We start from the raw sequence: 22,596 nt of genomic DNA, 5'->3' as shown, positions 1-22,596 counted from the left end.
TATAGATTTCAGACTCATGCGGGAGTCCTAAATCTCAGACTGCAGCCGGGACACAGACAAGCTCAGCACTGCTCCCTTCCTGTCAATCAGACAGGCAGGAGCCAGCACTGTGCTCATAGCACAGCAGGGCATACTCCTGACTCTGCCTTACTGCATGCCCTCATTCATTCTACTATCTGAGCTCCAATCTTTCTCCTCTCTGCACATGCAGTTGTAAAATGAGAGGAGAAGATTCAGAGCTGCCAGCTGAGCTCGTCTGTGTCCCGGCTGCAGTCTGAGATTTAGGACTCCAGCATGAATCTGAAATCTATCAAAAAAAAAAAAAAAAAAAATGCTTGTGGCCAGGACTGGTAGGGAGACCTCTAGTGGTCATTTTTTCAAAGTGGAAAATTTAATAGAAAGAAGCATATTTTTTAATAACATGCAATTGTAAAGTTATTCTGCATACATTAATCTATAATATATCAAAAGTTTTTTTTTTTTGATGAACGGTGCCCTTTAAAGGGGAACTCTGCCGGTAAACATCTTATCCCCTATCCAAAGACTGGAGCTTCCATTTTCGTGAGGTCATGCCACACCTCTCCATTCATATCTATGGGAGCGGGACGGCTGTAGTCGCCAGTCATCCGGCATGGAGCAGAGTTTTCTCCGTGCACACATGACTGGGGTGCCGCGCCGGAGATGGCAGGGGTCCCCAGCGGCGGGACCCCCCGCCATCAGACATCTTATCCCCCAGCCTATTGATAGGTGATAAGATGTTTTTCAGCGGCGTACCCCTTTAAACTACTTTTTCCCAAGCAGGGTGCCTCCAGCTGTTGCAAAACTACAACTCCAGCATGTCCGGACAGCCGTTGGTATAAAGGGTAGGGGTAGGCCAAGGCTGGAGCATGTCTAATAAATCAGGCAGTCGTCAACTAGATCCTCAGGGGTGGGATTTTTGACGTCCACACACACACACATATATATATATATATATATATATCTCCCTCTTTCCTATTTTTCAAGTATGAGGCATAGTATCCTGCCGCCAGTTCTACTTGGGACTTGTTCACCTTAAAAATGAGGTCATGGATCATATTGCAGTCTCAGTGGGGTGAGCGGCTCGCCATAGAGTAACCCCGCTCCTCTGAGCTGACAAGAAGCTACCTAGCCGTAGTGCTGCAGGGGACAGTATGGCGTCACTTAGTGTAGTGTAAGCAGATATGTTACTGCAAGCTCAGCATCTGACCACATACAGCTTAGGAGGAAAGCTAAGCCGAACCTCGTGGATAATCCCATATAGGTCAAGCATGCCAAAACATCGTTCAGCCGGATTGTGCAGCTCCCTTGGGTTAAAGCATTACACCGCAATACGCTTCTTCTCTCTCTAGGAACAATAGTCCCATCAGTGACTTCTGTTTTGCTTTAGTAATACAGATTTTTGTAATAGCTTTATTGATATGTTCAAATTACACAAGCCTAAACCCTAGTCTGGGAGAAATGCTAGACAACACCTCATCACAGTGTTTCCCAACCAGGGGTGCCTCCAGCTGTTGCAAAACTACAACTCCCAGCATGCCCGGACAGCCGTTGGCTGTCCGGGCATGCTGGGAGTTGTAGTTTTGCAACAGCTGGAGGCACCCCTGGTTGGGAAACACTGACCTATACTCTATACTACTATCTAGTCCAACATGCTGGCAGTTGTAGTTTTGAAACAGCTGGAGGCACCCCTGGTTGGGAAACACTGACCTATGCTACTATATACTACTCTATAGTCCAACATGCTGGGAGTTGTAGTTTTGCAACAGCTGGAGGCACCTCTGGTTGGAAAACACTGACCTATACTATATACAACTATATAGTCCAACATGCTGGGAGTTGTAGTTTTGAAACAGCTGGAGGCACCCCTGGTTGGAAAACACTGATCTATACTATATACTAATATATAGTTCAACATGCTGGGAGTTGTAGTTTTGCAACAGCTGGAGGCACCCCTGGTAGGGAAACACTGACCTATACTATATACTACTATCTAGTCCAACATGCTGGCAGTTGTAGTTTTGCAACAGCTGGAGGCACCTCTGGTTGGGAAACACTGACCTATACTATATACAACTATATAGTCCAACATGCTGGGAGTTGTAGTTTTGAAACAGCTGGAGGCACCCCTGGTTGGAAAACACTGATCTATACTATATACTACTATATAGTCCAACATGCTGGGAGTTGTAGTTTTGCAACAGCTGGAGGCACCCCTGGTTGGAAAACACTGACCTATACTATATACTACTATCTAGTCCAACATGCTGGCAGTTGTAGTTTTGCAACAGCTGGAGGCACCTCTGGTTGGGAAACACTGACCTATACTATATACAACTATATAGTCCAACATGCTGGGAGTTGTAGTTTTGCAACAGCTGGAGGCACCCTGGTTGGGAAACCCCACTTTATGATTTTCGGGTGGACATTCCGCAGACAGCAGGCACCAGCAGAACATGCCCACACTAGGATCGTTTGGAAACGCACCGTCTCCATAGACGGCAATGCATTTCCGAGTGGATTCTGCAGAAAGAATCGAAATGTCAATTCTTTCTGCCGAGGCTGGAATCTAAATTTCCATTTTGGAAATTCTGCCATGTGTGCGGTACAGCAGAATCCCATTGAAAACAGGAAGACTGCTGAATTTACGAGCGGAATTTTTCCGCCATATCCCACTTGTAAATTCTGCTGTGTAAACAAGGCCTAACAGAGACAATTTAAATAGTCATATCTTCTTTTGTTCCTTTGTTCCTTTGACATTTAAAGGGGTACTCCGGTGGAATTATTATTTTTTTTTCATATCAACTGTCTCTAGAAAGTTAAACAGAATTGTAAATTAGTAAGTTTAACGAAGAAGAACAGAAGTCGCACTCACCTTATTGGCCGGAAGAAGCGTCAAACCTGTGACGCGAAACTAGTTGCCGCTGGTGGTGTGCCCCGCATCTTGAGAGCGGCTGCTCTCACTCCCCGCGTGTGTGACCGCATTTTATTATTCCTCTCTGCCGGTGTGAATAAAGGACAAGATTTTGTATACTGCTTCTGGTGGTGAGTGCGACTTCTGTTCTTCTTCGTTAAACTTACTGATCTGAGTTACCTGCTTGTTTTGGTCTGCACCTCCACGTAGCTAGTAAGGTCCGCCTTGAGGTCACAGCAGCATTATCCATCCCGTATATTTTGGCTGGCGTATTGGATTAGCAGTGCCGGGTGCTTTACCTGTTCTTGCAAATATCACAGAATTGTAAATTACTTCTATTAAAGAACCTTAATCCTACCAGTACTTATCAGCTGCTGAAGTTGAGTTATTCTTTTCTGTCTGACCACAGTGCTCTCTGCTGACACCTCTGTCTGTCTCAGGAACTTTCCAGAGCAGGAGAGGTTTGCTATGGGGATTTGCTCCTACTCTGGACAGTTCCCGAGACAGACAGAGGTGTCAGGAGAGAGCACTGTGGTCATGCAGAAATGAACCAAAATACCGGCTAGGTGGCAACCCCAATAACTACTTTTATCTTGTTTTGTATTATGATCTTGCACGTGACTCTTTTCTTCTTTCTTATTTCCTGAAGACTCATGGGATTCCGTCCAGAGGACCAGAGATGTCTCGCCTCAGTTAAACCAGGCCACCATCATCGACTTACACCCATCCTCCACGTACAACATCCGCATGTATGCAAAAAACCACATAGGCAAGAGCGAAGCCAGCAATGAACTCACCATCACCACCGAGGAAGCGGGTAAGGGGCACGGGGGGGGCGGGATCTGGTCGCGGATGGGGGTGTGGGACGCTATTCTAAAATATTTACCAATGGACTTGTCATCCACAAAACTGTTGTTATAATAGAACTGTTATAGGGTTATAATATTAGTGTATTAGCTTTATCTAAACCAATACTGCTGTAAATTCGATTCGTCACAAACTTCTCGGCTCGGCAGTTGATGACTTTTCCTGCATAAATTAGTTCAGCTTTCCGGTGCTCTGGTGGGCTGGAAAAGGTGGATACAGTCCTAGGAGACTCTTTCCTAGAACTGTATCCACCTTTTCCAGAGCACCTGAAAGCTGAACTAATTTATGCAGGAAAAGTCATCAACTGCCGAGCCGAGAAGTTTGCGACGAATCGAATTTACTGTAAATTCGCTCATCTCTAGCAGAAATAATGCGTACGGTAATCTTCTCTTATTTTTTGCGGAAATACGAAGTCCCATTGACTTCATGGGATTTTGACAACGTGTCTTCTCTTCCGGCTATATCCGCTAGAGATGAGCGAACTTACAGTAAATTTGATTCGTCACGAACTTCTCGGCTCGGCAGTTGATGACTTATCCTGCATAAATTAGTTCAGCTTTCCGGTGCTCCGGTGGGCTGGAAAAGGTGGATACAGTCCTAGGAAAGAGTCTCCTAGGACTGTATCCACCTTTTCCAGCCCACGGGAGCACCTGAAAGCTGAACTAATTTATGCAGGAAAAGTCATCAACTGCCGAGCCGAGAAGTTCGTGACGAATCTAATTTACTGTAAATTCGCTCATCTCTAGCAGAAATAATGCGTACGGTAATCTTCTCTTATTTTTTGCGGAAATACGAAGTCCCATTGACTTCATGGGATTTTGACAACGTGTCTTCTCTTCCGGCTATATCCGCTAGAGATGAGCGAACTTACAGTAAATTTGATTCGTCACGAACTTCTCGGCTCGGCAGTTGATGACTTATCCTGCATAAATTAGTTCAGCTTTCCGGTGCTCCGGTGGGCTGGAAAAGGTGGATACAGTCCTAAGAAAGAGTCTCATAGGACTGTATCCACCTTTTCCAGCCCACCGGAGCACCGGAAAGCTGAACTAATTTATGCAGGAAAAGACATCAACTGCCGAGCCGAGAAGTTCGTGACGAATCGAATTTACTGTAAGTTCGCTCATCTCTAATATCCGCTAGTAAAATCCCACAAAGACAATGGGACTTTCCGATTCATTAAGGATTTCCTCAGTGTGAACTGATCCTAATACTTCTCAAAGCTGAGGGTCTGCTGCAGTTGTATCCAATCTAGGTAAACCTAAAGGACTATTCACACGGCAGAATTTCCGCTTCAAATTAAAGCCCATAGACCTTTAGGGTCTATTCACACAACATAATTACTTGCTTGCGGAATTCCCCCTTAAATTAAAGCCCGTAGACTTCTATGGGATTCCGCGCTCCCATTCACACTTCTGATTTTCCACTTGTGGAATTCCGCTAGCGGAAGTTCAGAAGTGTGAAAGGGAGTCCGGAATCCCATAGAAGTCTATGGGTTTTAATTTGAGGCGGAATTCCACAAGCGGAAATTATGCCGTGTGAACAGACCCTAAGGGTCTATTCTAGTGGTCCCCAAACTGTGGCCCTCCAGATGTTGCAAAACTACAATTCCCAGCATGCCTGGACAGCCGTTGGCTGTCCAGGCATGCTGGGAGTTGTAGTTTTGCAACATCTGGAGGGCCACAGTTTGGGGACCACTGGTCTATTCACACGGGTGAAATTTCGGCCTCAAATGAAAGCCCAATAGACTCCTGTAGGATTCCACACGTCTGAATTTCCGCACCAATTCTGCACCAATTTCACAGAAAATCTGCACATTCCAGAAACCAACCAAGAAGCGGTAGCGGTACGGAAGACCCTAAAAGTCTAATTACACGGGCGGTATTTACGCAGCATTTCCGCTTCCTCTTCCTTGAGTGGTTTCCGGTTTGTGTGGATATTGCGTGCAATTGGTGCGGAAATTCTGCATGTGTAAATTCAGAAGTGTGGAATCCCATGGAAGTCTATTGGGCTTTCATTTCAGGCAGAATTCCGCCTGTGTGAATAGACCCTATGGCTTCATTTCCCAGTGTATCTGAAACCGCAGACATCCAGTGTGCATTTTAGTTGTTGCAAATTTACATTACCTTTAGAATGCTGGGATTTGTAGTTTTGCAACAGCTGGAGGCACCCTGGTTGGGAAACACTGGTGTAGAGGCGAATGCATGAGTACCGCTTATGATCTGACACGTTATTCACCGTACATGCGCTTCTATACATGTAAACCTTTTTCAACACTGCCACCTAGTGGTATTGTGGGGAACTTCACAAAAACCAAAAGTAGTGATTGGAGGGGACTGTACGCTGCGTATATATATTCACCATCATTGTGTGTCAACCTCATGGATTGAATTGTGATTGGTTTTTCATAGTGTTAACCTATGTTACCCTTATCGTGCATTATACCATGTTGTTGTTGTTGTTGTTGTTGTTGTCGTTGTCGTTGTTGTTGTTGTTGTTGTTGTTGTTGTTGTTGTTGTGTGTGTTAAAGCCCAGGAATTATTTTGTAGAATAAAGGAGATTTGTTTGCTCTTTCCAGCCCCTGACGGCCCGCCTCAGGAAGTCCAGCTAGATCCGGTGTCCTCACAGAGTATCAGGGTTACCTGGAAGGTGAGTCGCTCCAGTCAGATACTGTGTCCTTTTTATAGATGGTGCAATTGAGGAAGGCAAATTCATTTGGAACTAAAAAAATTCGTTTTGGATTTTAAAAAAAATTCAGCAATATCTGTGAATCCGAAATTATTCAGCTATGATCTCACACTACTGCTACTACTACCGCCGCACAACTCCTGCTTTGTCCATCATCTTCCATACTGTACTGCTACTACTACTACCCCCCCACACAGCCGCACATCTCCTGCCTTCTCTATTATGTTCTATACTGTACTGCTACTACTACTACTACCCCCACACAGCCGCACATCTCCTGCCTTCCCTATTATGTTCTATACTGTACTGCTACTACTACTACTACCCCCACACAGCCGCACATCTCCTGCCTTCTCTATTATGTTCTATACTGTACTGCTACTACTACTACTACCCCCACACAGCCGCACATCTCCTGCCTTCTCTATTATGTTCTATACTGTACTGCTACTACTACTACTACCCCCACACAGCCGCACATCTCCTGCCTTCTCTATTATGTTCTATACTGTACTGCTACTACTACTACTACCCCCACACAGCTGCACATATCCTGCCTTCCCTATTATGTTCTATACTGTACTGCTACTACTACTACTACCCCCACACAGCCGCACATCTCCTGCCTTGTCCATCATTACATACTGTACTGGTACTACTACTATCACTACTAATACTACTTTTACTACTACTACTACCCCCACACAGCCGCACATCTCCTGTCCTCTCTATTATGTTCTATACCAGTGGTTTTCAACCTGCGGACCTCCAGATGTTGCAAAACTACAACCCCCAGCATGCCTGGACAGCTGTTGGCTGTCCGGGCATGCTGGGAGTTGTAGTTTTGTAACATCTGGAGGTCCGCAGGTTGAAGACCACTGTTCTATACTGTGCTGTTACTACTACTCATACTACTACTTCTACTACCCCCACACAACCGCACATCATCTGCCTTGTCCATCATTACATACTGTACTGGTACTACTACTATCACTACTAATACTACTACTATCACTACTAATACTACTACTATCACTACTAATACTACTACTATTACTACTTCTGCTGCTGCTACTACTACTACTACCTCCACATCTCCTGCCTTCTCTATTATGTTCTATACTGTGCTGCTACTACTACTCATACTACTACTATCCCTATACAGCCGCACATCTCCTGCCTTGTCCATCATTACATACTGTACAGGTACTACTAGAACTACGTCTACTACCCCCACACAGCCATACTTCTCCTGCCTTGAAAATTATGTTCTATACTGTGCTGTTACTACTACTCATACTACTACTACTACTATCCCTACACAGCCGCACATCTCCTGGCTTGTCCATCATCTTCCATACAGTACTGCTGATACTACTACTGCTACTACTATTACTACTTCTGTCACTACTACTACCCCTACACAGCCGCACGTCTTCTGCCTTGTCCATCATCCTACATACTGTACAGGAGCTACCACTATCACTACTACGACTACCTACTACTACTACTACTATCCCTACACAGCCGCACATCTCCTGCCTTGTCCATCATGTTCCATTATATAGTGGTATTATGAGCACTGTATGGAACCTAATGAGAGCTAATGTAGGAGTATATAGATGGGTGAGTGTTATTATGAGCACTCAGTATCATGAGGACTATATGTTAGTATTATGTGCACTATATGGTGGTATTGTAAGCCCTATATGGTGGTATTGTGAGCACTGTATGGCGGTATTATGAACACTATATAATGGTTTTATGAGCATTATATCATGGTATTATGTGGACTGTATAGTAGTATCGTAAGCACTAAATGCTGGTATTTTGAGCAATCTATGGTAGTATAATGAGCACGAAATGGTGATTTTATGAGCACTGTATAGTAGTACTGTGAACACTAGGGTAGTATCATGAACACTATGGTGGTGTTGTGAGCACTGTATGGTGTTTTTATGAACCTTATATGAAGGTATTGTGAGTACTACATGGTAGTATTGTGAGCACCATGTGGTAGTATCATAAGCACTATATGGTAGTATCGTGAGCATTATATGGTGGTATTATGAGCACTGTATGGTAGTATTGTAAGCACTATATAGTGGTATTGTGATCACAATATGGTGGCTATGTGATGACTATATGGTGGTATCATGAGCATTACATGCTAATATTATAGGCACTCTATGATGCACTACGAGCACTCTATGGTATCATTATCAGCACTATATGAGTTTGTGATTTCATTTAAGTTTTTATGGCTTTATATTTTGTTTTTTTCTTATGTAAGGCCCCCAAAAAGCATGTTCAGAACGGAATCATCCGCGGTTACCAGATTGGCTTCCGGGAGTACAGCACCGGCGGCAGCTACCAGTTCAATATAATTACTGTGGACACCACTGGGGACAGCGAGCTGTATACTCTGGATAACCTGAAGAAATTCACCCAATACGGAGTGGTTGTGCAGGCGTGTAACCGGGCCGGGACAGGGCCATCGTCTCAGGAAATCATCACCACCACACTAGAGGATGGTAAGAACCTGTCCTGCATGATTGCACTCACATACAGTGACTTGTGTCAGTGCCAAGAGTGTGGGGAGAACCGCAAGAGCTCCCCCTAGCTGGAGGGTCAAGGGATTGTCCAGTTATGTGTCAATAAAGTAAATTCATTGTCAAAAGAAAAGTTCTGCAATTTTCTACTAGACTTTAATTCAAATCCTTATTTTTTTCCCACTATATGCATATGACTAACCTTTGGCTAATGCAGTGTTTCCCAACCAGGGTGCCTTCATCTGTTGCAAAACTAAAACTCCCAGCATGCTGGGAGTTGTAGTTTCGCAACAGCTGGAGGCACCCTAGTTGGGAAACACTGGGCTAATGTATCACTCCTCTATGCTTTACACTGCAGCTGAGATTGAAAAAGATTGTCAAGTGAACTACACTGTGAAAAAAAACCTAAAGGGAACACTAAGATAACACATCCTAGATCTGAATGAATGAACTAATCGTATGAAATACTTTCGTCTTTACATAGTTGAATGCGCTGACAACAAAATCACACAAAAATTATCAATGGAAATCGAATTTATCAACCCATGGAGGTCTGGATATGGAGTCACACTCAAAATCACAGTGGAAAACCGCACTACAGGCTGATCCAACTTAATGTAATGTCCTTAAAACAAGTCACAATGAGGCTCAGTAGTGTGTGTGGCCTCCACGTGCCCGTATGACCTCCCTACAATGCCTGGGCATGCTCCTGATGAGGTGGCGGATGGTCTCCTGAGGGATGTTCTCCCAGACCTGGACTAAAGCATCCGCCAACTCCTGGACAGTCTGTGGTGGATGGAGCGAGACGTCCCAGATGTGCTCAATCGGATTCAGGTCTGGGGAACGGGCGGCCAGTCCATAGCATCAATGCCTTCCTCTTACAGGAACTGACACACTCCAGCCACATGAGGTCTAGCATTGTCTTGCATTAGGAGGAACCCAGGACCAACCGCATCAGCATATGGTCTCACAAGGGGTCTGAGGATCTCATCTCGGTACCTAATGGCAGTCAGGCTACCTCTGGTAAGCACCTGGAGGGCTGTGTGGCCCCCAAAGAAATGCCACCCCACACCTTTACTGACCCACCGCCAAACCGGTCATGCTGGAGGATGTTGCAGGCAGCAGAACGTTCTCCACAGCGTCTCCAGACTCTGTCACATCTGTCACATGTGCTCAGTGTGAACCTGCTTTCATCTGTGAAGAGCACAGGGCGCCAGTGGCGACTTTGCCAATCTTGGTGTTCTCTGGACTCTGGAAAATGCCAAACGTCCTGCATGGTGTTGGGCTGTAAGCACAACCCCCACCTGTGGATGTCGGGCCCTCATACCGCCCTCATGGAGTCTGTTTCTGAACATTTGAGTGGATACATGCACATTTGTGGCCTGCTGGAGTTCATTTTGCAGAGCTCTGGCAGTGCTCCTCCTGCTCCTCCTTGCACAAAGGTTGAGGTAGCGGTCCTGCTGCTGGGTTGTAGCCCTCCTATGGCCTCCTCCACGTCTCTTGATGTACTGGCCTGTCTCCTGGTAGCGCCTCCATGCTCTGGACACTACGCTGACAGACACAGCAAACCTTCTTGCCACAGCTCGCATTGATGTGCCATCCTGGATGAGCTGCACTACCTGAGTCACTTGTGTGGGTTGTAGACTCCGTCTCATGCTACCACTAGAGTGAAAGCACCGCCAGCATTCAAAAGTGACCAAAACATCATCCGTGAACTGTGATGTGGTCTGTGGTCACCACCTGCAGAACCACTCCTTTATTGGGGGTGTCTTGCTAATTACCTATAATTTACACCTGTTGTCTGTTCCATTTGCACAATAGCATGTGAAATTGATTGTCAATCAGTGTTCTTCCTGAGTGGACAGTGTGATTTCACAGAAGTGTCATTGACTTGGAGTTACATTGTGTTGTTTAAGTGTTCCCTTTATTTTTTTGAGCAGTGTATATACATATGCACATTTTCAGTAGGAGGCCAGTACAAAACTGTTATCCATGCACTGACTTTCTGCTAAGAATGGGTTTGTACTTAGCAGCCAATAGAGAAGGAGAGCTGCAGTGTAAAGCATGGATTCTAGACTACTACAGACTGCAATAGACAGTGCAGCTTAAAGGGGTACTCCGGTGGAAAACTTTTATTTTTATTTTTTTAATCAACTGGTGCCAGAAAGTTAAACAGATTTGTAAATTACTTCTATTAAAAAATCTTAATCCTTCCAGTACTTATTAGCTGCTGAATACTACAGAGGAAATTCTTTTATTTTTGGAACACTGAGCTCTCTGCTGAATCATGAGCACAGTGCTCTCTGCTGACATCTCTGTCCATTTTAAGAACTGTCCAGAGAAGGAGAAAATCCCCATAGAAAACATATGCTGCTCTGGACAGTTCCTAAAATGGACAGAGATGTCAGCAGAGAGCACTGTGCTCATTATGTCAGCAGAGAGCTCTGTGTTCCAAAAAGAAAATAATTTCCTCTGTAGTATTCAGCAGCTAATAAGAACTGGAAGGATTAATATTTTTTAATAGAAGTAATTTGCAAATCTGTTTAACTTTCTGGCACCAGTTGATTTAAAAAGAAAAAGTTTTCCACCGGAGTACCCCTTTAACTGGAGTCACTGATTATAGCTGTGTCCAGAACACAGCAAATATAATAAATAACAGATAAGCATTTCCTGATGATAGGTCCTATATGTCACATATATATATAGTAAAAAATAAATAAATATATATATATATATATATGTATATCAATTTATAGATGTAATTTATCTAATGTGTTGTTGTTTCAGTTCCCAGCCGCCCCCCAGAGAATGTCCAGGCAGCTGCAACTTCGCCAGAGACAATAACTATCTCATGGTCGACCCCTTCCAAAGAAGCCCTCAATGGCATCCTCCAGGGGTTCAGGGTTATCTTCTGGGCAAATCTTCTAGACGGAGGTAAGGGGAAAAAATAATAAGCGTTCATATTGTGGATTTAGCCTTATAGTAAAAATCTACCCTTAAACCAGTGTTTCCCAACAAGGGCGCTTCCATCTGGTGCAAAGCAACAACGCATTTGTAGTTTTGCAACAGCTGGAGGAACCCTAGTTGGGAAACACCACCTTAAAACACATTTTTTTTTCATGGTCCAGCGTTCAGTATATATCTTCAATGTGTTGTTTATATATATATATATATCTATCTATCTATCTATATATATCTATATATATATATATATAGATATCATATCTATCTATATAATATATATATATATAGAGAGAGAGAGAGAGATTAAAATTGTAGATTTGGATAACACAATTCTTAATTTCTTTCTTCACCACTAGATGGCGCTTAGTAGCATACTGTTTTAGATTGAACTCAGTGAACACACAGTATGCAGTAAGCTCCCATGCTCCCCCTTGAGGTGGCTACAGGCAGACAGGATTTTGTATTTTAACCCCTTACCAACTTGTCATAAAGGGAATATAGGCTGTGCAATACATGGTAGGTGGCTATTCACTACAGCTGTCGGCAGCCGGAATCCAAGATAACTGAGATCCCAGCTACTGTAGTTTTGCAACAGCTGGAGGCACACTGTTTGAAAAATGCTATCTAGGTGGTTAGACAGTGAGTTGCAGTTCCCTCTGTCATCCAATTGCCCCTTGATAGCACAGGGTGCAGAACAGTCAAGATGGCAACCAGAGGCCTAGTAAAGACCTAAGGCCTACCAACTTGGTACTCCTAGTACACACTGCTGAAGTACGTAGGATTGCAATGTACAGATATACTATAATGTACAACAGTAATGCTGTCTCTAGAGTGACTAACAGTATAAAGGAGGAAAAGGATTAAAAAAACAAAAATAAATAAATAAACCTTTTCCCTTCCTATTATATTAGACAAATAATAGTAAAAATATAGGGTAAAAACATGAGGTATAGCTCTGCCTGAAAATAATAATAATAATAAGGATAAAAAAAAGAAACTTAAATTGACACTGTCAGATTCAAAAACATTTTATATGTTGTACATCTTGGTAAACATTAACCTTTCTAATATACTGCATACGGAAATGTTATTTCCTTTTTATATAAATCATGGCTTATAAAATCATGGCTTTGTTCAAGCTGAAGTACAGACCTGGGCAACGTCCAGTAGTTGAGGGTGGGCTAACATTATCAGACAGAAGAGAACACAGAGGTGTGCTATCAGACAGGAGAGAGTACAGAGGAATACTATCAGACAGGAGAGAGCACAGAGGAGTCCTATCAGACAGGAGAGAGCACAGAGGAGTGCTATCAGACAGGAGAGAGTACAGAGGAATACTATCAGACAGGAGAGAGCACAGAGGAGTCCTATCAGACAGGAGAGAGCACAGAGGAGTCCTATCAGACAGGAGAGAGCACAGAGGAGTCCTATCAGACAGGAGAGAGCACAGAGGAGTGCTATGAGACAGGAGGGAGCACAGAGGAGTGCTATCATACAGGAGAGAGCACAGAGGAGTACTATCAGACAGTAGAGATTACAGAGGAGTACTATCAGACAGGAGAGAGCACAGAGGAGTGCTATCAGACAGGAGAGAGCACAGAGGAGTGCTATGAGACAGGAGGGAGCACAGAGGAGTGCTATCAGACAGGAGAGAGCACAGAGGAGTCCTATCAGACAGGAGAGAGCACAGAGGAGCCCTATCAGACAGGAGAGCACAGAGGAGTCCTATCAGACAGGAGAGAGCACAGAGGAGCCCTATCAGACAGTACTCCTATGTGCTCTCTCCTGTCTGATAGGGCTCCTCTGTGCTCACTCCTGTCTGATAGCACTCCTATGTGCTCTCTCCTGTCTGATAGGACTCCTATGTGCTCTCTCCTGTCTGATAGGACTCATCTGTGCTCTCTCCTGTCTGATAGTACTCCTCTGTGCTCTCTCCTGTCTGATAGCACTCCTCTGTGCTCTCTCCTGTCTGATAGGACTCCCCTGTGCTCTCTCCTGTACGATAGGACTCCTCTGTGCTCTCTCCTGTTTGATAGGACTCCTATGTGCTCTCTCCTGTCTGATAGTACTCCTCTGTGCTCTCTACTGTCTGATAGCACTCCTCTGTGCTCTCTCCTGTCTGATAGGGCTCCTCTGTGCTCACTCCTGTCTGATAGCACTCCTATGTGCTCTCTCCTGTCTGATAGGACTCCTATGTGCTCTCTCCTGTCTGATAGGACTCATATGTGCTCTCTCCTGTCTGATAGGACTCCTCTGTGCTCTCTCCTGTCTGATAGGACTCCTCTGTGCTCTCTCCTGTCTGATAGTACTCCTCTGTGCTCTCTCCTGTCTGATAGCACTTCTCTGTGCTCTATCCTGTCTGATAGGACTCCCCTGTGCTCTCTCCTGTCTGATAGCACTCCTATGTGCTCTCTCCTGTCTGATAGCACTCCTCTGTGCTATCTCCTGTCTGATAGTACTCCTCTGTGCTCTCTCCTATCAGACAGGAGATAGCACAGAGGAGTGCTATCAGACAGGAGTGAGCACAGAGGAGCCCTATCAGACAGGAGAGAGCACAGAGGAGTACTATCAGACAGGAGATAGCACAGAGGAGTGCTATCAGACAGGAGAGAGCACAGAGGAGTCCTATCGAACAGGAGAGAGCACAGGGGAGTCCTATCAGACAGGAGAGAGCACAGAGGAGTGCTATCAGACAGGAGAGAGCACAGAGGAGTGCTATCAGACAGGAGAGAGCACAGAGGAGTGCTATCAGACAGGAGAGAGCACAGAGGAGTCCTGTAAGACAGGAGAGCACAGAGGAGTCCTAACAGAAAGGAGAGAGCACAGATAAGTGCTATCAGACAGGAGAGCGCACAGAGGAGTCCTATCAGACCAGAGAAAGCACAGAAAAGTCCTATCAGACAGTAGAGAGCACAGAGGAGTACTATCAGACAGTAGAGAGCACAGAGGAGTCCTATCAGACAGGAGAGAGCACAGTGGAGTGCTATCAGACAGAAGAAAGCACAGAGGAGTCAAATCAGACAGGAGAGAGCACAGAGGAGTCCTATCAGACAGTAGAGAGCACAGAGGAGTCCTATCAGACAGGAGAGCGCACAGAGGATTCCTATCAGACATGAGAGAGCTCAGGAGTGCTTTCAGACAGGAGAGAGCACAGAGTAATCCTATTAGACAGGAGAGAGCACAGGAGTGCTATCAGACAGGAGAGAGCACAGGAGTGCTATCAGACAGGAGAGAGCTTAGAGGAGTGCTATCAGACAGGAGAGAGCACAGAGGAGTCCTATCAGACAAGAGAGAGCACAGATGAGTCCTATCAGACAGGAGAGAGCACAGATGAGTCCTATCAGACAGGAGAGAGCACAGAGGAGTCCTATCAGACAGGAGAGAGCACAGAGGAGTCCTATCAGACAGGAGAGAGCATAGAGGAGTCCTATCAGACAGGAGAGAGCACAGAGGAGTCCTATCAGGCAGGAGAGAGCACAGAGGAGACATATCAGACAAGAGAAAGCACAGACAAGTCCTATCAGACAGGAGAGAGCACAGAGGAGTCCTATCAGACAGGAGAGAGCACAGAGGAGTGCTATCAGGAGAGAGCACAGAGGAGGAGAGCACGGAAGAGTGCTATCAGACAGGAGAGAGCACAGAGGAGTCCTATCAGACAGGAGAGAGCACAGAGGAGTCCTATCAGACAGGAGAGAGCACAGAGGAGTGCTATCAGACAGGAGAAAGCATAGAGGAGTCCTATCAGACAGGTGAGAGCACAGAGGAGTCCTATCAGACAAGAGAAAGCACAGAGGAGTGCTATCAGACAGGAGAGAGCACAGAGGAGTCCTATCAGACAAGAGAAAGCACAGACAAGTCCTATCAGACAGGAGAGAGCACAGATGAGTCCTATCAGACAGGAGAGAGCACAGAGGAGTCCTATCAGACAGGAGAGAGCAAAGAGGAGTGCTATCAGACAGGAGAGAGAGCACAGAGGAGACATATCAGACAGGAGAGAGCACAGGGGAGTCCTATCAGACAGGAGAGAGCACAAAAGTGTTATCAGACAGGAGAGAGCACAGAGGAGTACTATCAGACAGGAGAGAGCATAGGGGATTCCTATCAGTCAGGAGAGAGCACAGATGAGTGCTATCAGACAGGAGAGAGCACAGAGGAGTCCTATCAGACAAGAGAAAGCACAGACAAGTCCTATCAGACAGGAGAGAGCACAGAGGAGTGCTATCAGACAGGAGAGAGCACAGAGGAGTCCTATCAGACAGAAGAGAGCACAGAGGAGTCCTATCAGACAGGAGAGAGCACAGAGGAGTCCTATCAGACAGGAGAGAGCACAGAGGAGTCCTATCAGACAGGAGAGAGCACAGAGGAGTGCTATCAGACAGGAGAAAGCATAGAGGAGTCCTATCAGACAGGTGAGAGCACAGAGGAGTCCTATCAGACAAGAGAAAGCACAGAGGAGTGCTATCAGACAGGAGAGAGCACAGAGGAGTCCTATCAGACAAGAGAAAGCACAGACAAGTCCTATCAGACAGGAGAGAGCACAGGGGAGTGCTATCAGACAGGAGAGAGCACAGAGGAGTCCTATCAGACAGGAGAGAGCACAGAGGAGTGTTATCCCACCCTAACTGTCTGTGCTTCAGCTTGGACAAAGCTATGATTTGTAAGCCATGATTCTATAAAAAGGAATTACAATTTTCTTATGAAGTATATTAGAAAGGTTAATGTTTTGCCAAAATGTACAACATATAAAAAGTTTTTGTATCTGACAGTGCTTTTTTAAGTGATCATCGCGCCAGGGCCCAGTAGGCTGTCCTCTTTACTCTAGTCCAATGTTTTCCAACCAAGGGGCCTTCATCTGTTGCAAAACTATGACTTCCAGTATTCCTGGACAGCCAAAGGCTGGGAGTTGTAGTTGTGCAACAGCTGGAGGCAATCTGGTTGGGAAAGACTGTTTTAGCCCTTCTGACTTGTTATATAGCTTGGGGCATGCTGTATATACACTGCTCAAAAAAATTAAGGGAACACTAAGATAACACATTCTAGATCTGAATGCATGAACTAATTGTATGAAATACTTTCCTCTTTACATAGTTGAATGCGCTGACAACAAAATCATACAAAAATTATCAATGGAAATCAAATGTATCAACCCGTGGAGGTCTGGATATGGAGTCACACTCAAAATCACAGTGGAAAACCGCACAACAGGCTGATCCAACTTTATGTAATGTCCTTAAAACAAGTCACAATGAGGCTCAGTAGTGTGTGTGGCCTCCACGTGCCCATATGACCTCCCTACCACGCCTGGGCATGCTCCTGAATAGGGGGCGGATGGTCTCCTGAGGGATGTCCTCCCAGACCTGGGACTAAAGCATCCACCAACTCCTGGACAGTCTGTGGTGAATGGAGCGAGACGTCCCAGATGTGCTCAATCGGATTCAGGTCTGGGGAACGGGCGGCCAGTCCATAGCATCAATGCCTTCCTCTTGCAGAAACTACTGACACACTCCAGCCACATGAGGTCTAGCATTGTCTTGCATAAGGAGGAACCCAGGGCCAACCGCACCAGCATATGGTCTCACAAGGGGTCTGAGGATCTCATCTCGGTACCTAATGGCAGTCAGGCTACCTCTGGCAAGTACATGGAGGGCTGTGCGGTCCCCCCAAAGAAATGCCACCCCACACAATTACTGACCCACCACCAAACCGGTCATGATGGAGGATGTTGCAGGCAGCAGAATGTTCTCCACGGCGTCTCCAGACTCTGTCACATGTGCTCAGTGTGAACCTGCTTTCATCTGTAAAGAGCACAGGGCTCCAGTGGCGAATTTGCCAATCTTGGTGTTCTCTGGCAAATGCCAAATGTCCTGCACGGTGTTTGGCTGTAAGCACAACCCCAACCTGTGGATATTGGCCCTCATACCACCCACATGGAGTCTGTTTCTGACCGTTTGAGTGGACACATGCACATTTGTGGCCTGCTGGAGGTCATTTTGCAGGGCTCTGGCATTGCTACTACTTGCACAAAGGCGGAGGTAGCGGTCCTTCTGCTGGGTTGTTGCCCTCCTACAGCCTCCTCCACGTCTCCTGATATACTGGCCTGTCTCCTGGTAGCGCCTCCATGCTCTGGACACTACGCTGACAGACACAGCAAACCTTCTTGCCTCAGCTCACATTGATGTCCCATCCTACCCACTACCTGAGGCACTTGTGTGGGTTGTAGACTCCGTCTCATGCTACCTCCTAGAGCGAAAGCACTGCCAGCATTCAAAAGCGACCAAAACATCAGCCAGAAAGCATAGGAACTGAAAAGTGGTCTGTGGTCACCACCTGCAGAACCACTCCTTTATTGGGGGTGTCTTGCTAATTGCCTATAATTTCCACCTGTTGTCTGTTCCATTTGCACAACAGCATGTGAAATTGATTGTCAATCAGTGTTCTTCCTGAGTGGACAGTGGGATTTCACAGAAGTGTCATTGACTTGGAGCTACATTGTGTTGTTTAAGTGTTCCCTTTATTTTTTTTAGCAGTGAAGATCACAGTAGATCTCAGAGATAGGAAAACACATCTACTTGTTTCACCAGTACTACAATTCCTAGCTGTGGGGTGCAGATCTGTAGACTTCTCACTTTTTTTCTTTCCTGTTCACAAATTAGGGATAGGATAGTGTGGGACATTTATCATTGCATTTCGAGCTGTTTTATTTTCTATATTTGGCGCAGTTTAGGCGCAGTGTTTTTTTTATTTTTTTGCAACTTTTCAAATAGACATTAAGATTTTTAAAACTTTTTATATCCTAAACCTGCATTTCAATGATGTGTGAGACAGCAGCCCGCACACACCCTTGCAGAACATTGCACACAATCTCCAGGTATCCGCTCCCTTTCACCCGATTGTTGTATTTCCTTGTTTCAGAACTTGGTGAAATAAAAAACGTAACCACATCACAATCCCCACTGGAGCTGGATGGACTGGAGAAGTACACAAACTACAGCATCCAGGTGCTAGCCTTCACCCGGGCCGGAGACGGGGTCCGCAGCGAGCAGATATTCGTCAGAACCAAAGAGGATGGTAAGAGCCGCAAAGTGATGGAAGTCACTTCATGATTGTCTGTGCAGAGGGTCGCTCCCTGCAGAGTGTGGCGACACAATTAGAATAGATCAGCCTCCAGCCAGACATTAGAAGCTGGGATGCGATAGTCTGCAGACAGTCAGAGCATAATTGGGAAGAACAATGCCAATGCTATTTCTGAATAGTCTCTTAGTTGGCACTATTTATCAGGAGCCTCTTAGTTGGCACTATTTATGAGGAGCCTCTTAGTTGGCACTATTTATGAGGAGCCTCTTAGTTGGCCCTATTTATGAGGAGCCTCTTATTTGGCACTATTTAGGAGGAGCCTCTTAGTTGGCACTATTTATGAGAAGCCTCTTAGTTGGCACTATTTATGAGAAGCCTCTTAGTTGGCACTATTTATGAGGATCCTCTTAGTTGGCACTATTTATGAGGAGCCTCTTAGTTGGCACTATTTATGAGGAGCCTCTTAGTTGACACTATTTTTGAGGAGCCTCTTAGTTGGCACTATTTATGAGGATCCTCTTAGTTGGCACTATTTATGAGGAGCCTCTTAGTTGGCACTATTTATGAGAAGCCTATTAGTTGGCACTATTTATGAGGATCCTCTTAGTTGGCACTATTTATGAGGAGCCTCTTAGTTGGCACTATTTATGAGGAGCCTCTTAGTTGACACTATTTATGAGGAGCCTCTTAGTTGACACTATTTATGAGGAGCCTCTTAGTTGGCACTATTTATGAGGAGCCTCTTAGTTGGCACTATTTATGGGGAGCCTCTTAGTTGGCACTATTTATGAGGAGCCTCTTAGTTGGCACTATTTATGAGGAGCCTCTTAGTTGGCACTATTTATGAGAAGTCTCTTAGTTGGCACTATTTATGAGGAGCCTCTTAGTTGGCACTATTTATGAGGAGCCTCTTAGTTGGCACTATTTATGAGGAGCCTCTTAGTTGGCACTATTTATGAGGAGCCTCTTAGTTGGCACTATTTATGAGGAGCCTCTTAGTTGGCACTATTTATGAGGAGCTTCTTAGTTGGCACTATTTATGAGGAGCCTCTTAGTTGGCACTATTTATGAGAAGCCTCTTAGTTGGCACTATTTATGAGTAGCTTCTTAGTTGGCACTATTTATGAGGAGCCTCTTAGTTGGCACTATTTATGAGAAGCCTCTTTGTTGGCACTATTTATGACGAGCCTTATGGTTGGCACTATTTATGAGGAGCTTCTTAGTTGGCACTATTTTTGGGGAGCCTCTTAGTTGGCACTATTTATGAGAAGCCTCTTAGTTGGCACTATTTATGAGGAGCCTCTTAGTTGGCACTATTTATGAGAAGCCTCTTAGTTGGCACTATTTATGAGGAGCCTCTTAGTTGGCACTATTTATGAGAAGTCTCTTAGTTGGCACTATTTATGAGGAGCCTCTTAGTTGGCACTATTTATGAGGAGCCTCTTAGTTGGCACTATTTATGAGGAGCCTCTTAGTTGGCACTATTTATGAGGAGCCTCTTAGTTGGCACTATTTATGAGGAGCCTCTTAGTTGGCACTATTTATGAGGAGCTTCTTAGTTGGCACTATTTATGAGGAGCCTCTTAGTTGGCACTATTTATGAGAAGCCTCTTAGTTGGCAATATTTATGGGACGTCTCTTAGCTGGCACTATTTATGAGGAGCTTCTTAGTTGGCACTATTTATGAGAAGCTTCTTAGTTGGCACTATTTATGAGGAGCCTCTTAGTTGGCACTATTTATGAGGAGCTTCTTAGTTGGCACTATTTTTGGGGAGCCTCTTAGTTGGCACTATTTATGAGGAGCCTCTTAGTTGGTGCTATTTATGAGAAGCCTCTTAGTTGGCACTATTTATGAGGAGCCTCTTAGTTGGCACTATTTATGAGGAGCCTCTTAGTTGGCACTATTTATGAGAAGCCTCTTAGTTGGCAATATTTATGGGACGTCTCTTAGCTGGCACTATTTATGAGGAGCTTCTTAGTTGGCACTATTTATGAGTAGCTTCTTAGTTGGCACTATTTATGAGGAGCCTCTTAGTTGGCACTATTTATGAGAAGCCTCTTAGTTGGCACTATTCATGAAGAGCCTCTTAGTTCACACTATTTATGAGCAGCCTCTTAGTTGGCACTATTTTTGGGGAGCCTCTTAGTTGGTGCTATTTATGAGAAGCCTCTTAGTTGGCACTATTTATGAGAAGCCTCTTAGTTGGCACTATTTATGAGGAGCCTCTTAGTTGGCACTATTTATGAGGAGCCTCTTAGTTGGCACTATTTATGAGGATCCTCTTAGTTGGCACTATTTATGAGGAGCCTCTTAGTTGGCACTATTTATGAGGAGCCTCTTAGTTGGCACTATTTATGAGGAGCCTCTTAGTTGGCACTATTTATGAGGATCCTCTTAGTTGGCACTATTTATGAGGATCCTCTTAGTTGGCACTATTTATGAGAAGCCTCTTAGTTGGCACTATTTATGAGGAGCCTCTTAGTTGGCACTATTTATGAGGTGCCTCTTAGTTGGCACTATTTATGAGGAACCTATTAGTTGGCACTATTTATGAGGAGCCTATTAGTTGGCACTATTTATGAGAAGCCTCTTAGTTGGCACTATTTATGAGGAGCCTCTTAGTTGGCACTATTTATGAGGAGCCTCTTAGTTGGCACTATTTATGAGGAGCCTCTTAGTTGGCACTATTTATGAGGAGCCTCTTAGTTGGCACTATTTATGAGGAGCCTCTTAGTTGGCACTATTTATGAGCAGCCTCTTAGTTGGCACTATTTATGAGGAGCCTCTTAGTTGGCACTATTTATGAGGAGCCTCTTAGTTGGCACTATTTATGAGAAGTCTCTTAGCTGGAACTATTTATGAGGAGCCTCTTAGTTGGCACTATTTATGAGGATCCTCTTAGTTGGCACTATTTATGAGGAGCCTCTTAGTTGGCACTATTTATGAGGAGCCTCTTAGTTGGCACTATTTATGAGGTGCCTCTTAGTTGGCACTATTTATGAGGAGCCTATTAGTTGGCACTATTTATGAGGAGCCTATTAGTTGGCACTATTTATGAGCAGCCTCTTAGTTGGCACTATTTATGAGGAGCCTCTTAGTTGGCACTATTTATGAGGAGCCTCTTAGTTGGCACTATTTATGAGGAGCCTCTTAGTTGGCACTATTTATGAGGAGCCTCTTAGTTGGCACTATTTATGAGGAGCCTCTTAGTTGGCACTATTTATGAGGAGCCTCTTAGTTGGCACTATTTATGAGGAGCCTCTTAGTTGGCACTATTTATGAGCAGCCTCTTAGTTGGCACTATTTATGAGGATCCTCTTAGTTGGCACCATTTATGAGAAGTCTCTTAGTTGGCACTATTTATGAGAAGTCTCTAAGTTGGCACTATTTATGAGGATCCTCTTAGTTGGCACTATTTATGAGGAGCCTCTTAGTTGGCACTATTTATGAGAAGTCTCTTAGTTGGCACTATTTAGGAGGATCCTCTTAGTTGGCACTATTTATGAGGAGCCTCTTAGATG

The 22,596-nt window shown here is 44.8% G+C and overlaps 1 protein-coding gene across 4 annotated transcripts in view; it reads left to right on the top strand.

Moving 5' to 3' along the window:
- Positions 1-22,596, top strand: part of DSCAM (DS cell adhesion molecule) — a 586,110-nt gene that overhangs the window by 302,989 nt on the left and 260,525 nt on the right. For all 4 annotated transcript variants that reach the window (XM_056559695.1, XM_056559697.1, XM_056559696.1 and 1 more), the window contains 5 exons: positions 3,582-3,749; positions 6,375-6,445; positions 8,778-9,018; positions 11,824-11,970; positions 18,913-19,068. In XM_056559695.1, coding sequence (XP_056415670.1) covers positions 3,582-3,749; positions 6,375-6,445; positions 8,778-9,018; positions 11,824-11,970; positions 18,913-19,068 — 783 coding nt within the window. The remainder of the gene's footprint in view (positions 1-3,581; positions 3,750-6,374; positions 6,446-8,777; positions 9,019-11,823; positions 11,971-18,912; positions 19,069-22,596) is intronic.

Source organism: Hyla sarda, chromosome 2, assembly GCF_029499605.1.
Source record: "Hyla sarda isolate aHylSar1 chromosome 2, aHylSar1.hap1, whole genome shotgun sequence".
NCBI lineage: Eukaryota > Metazoa > Chordata > Amphibia > Anura > Hylidae > Hyla > Hyla sarda.
The sequence above is the reverse complement of the archived record's forward strand: the minus strand, read 5'-3'. Positions and strand labels throughout refer to the sequence as shown.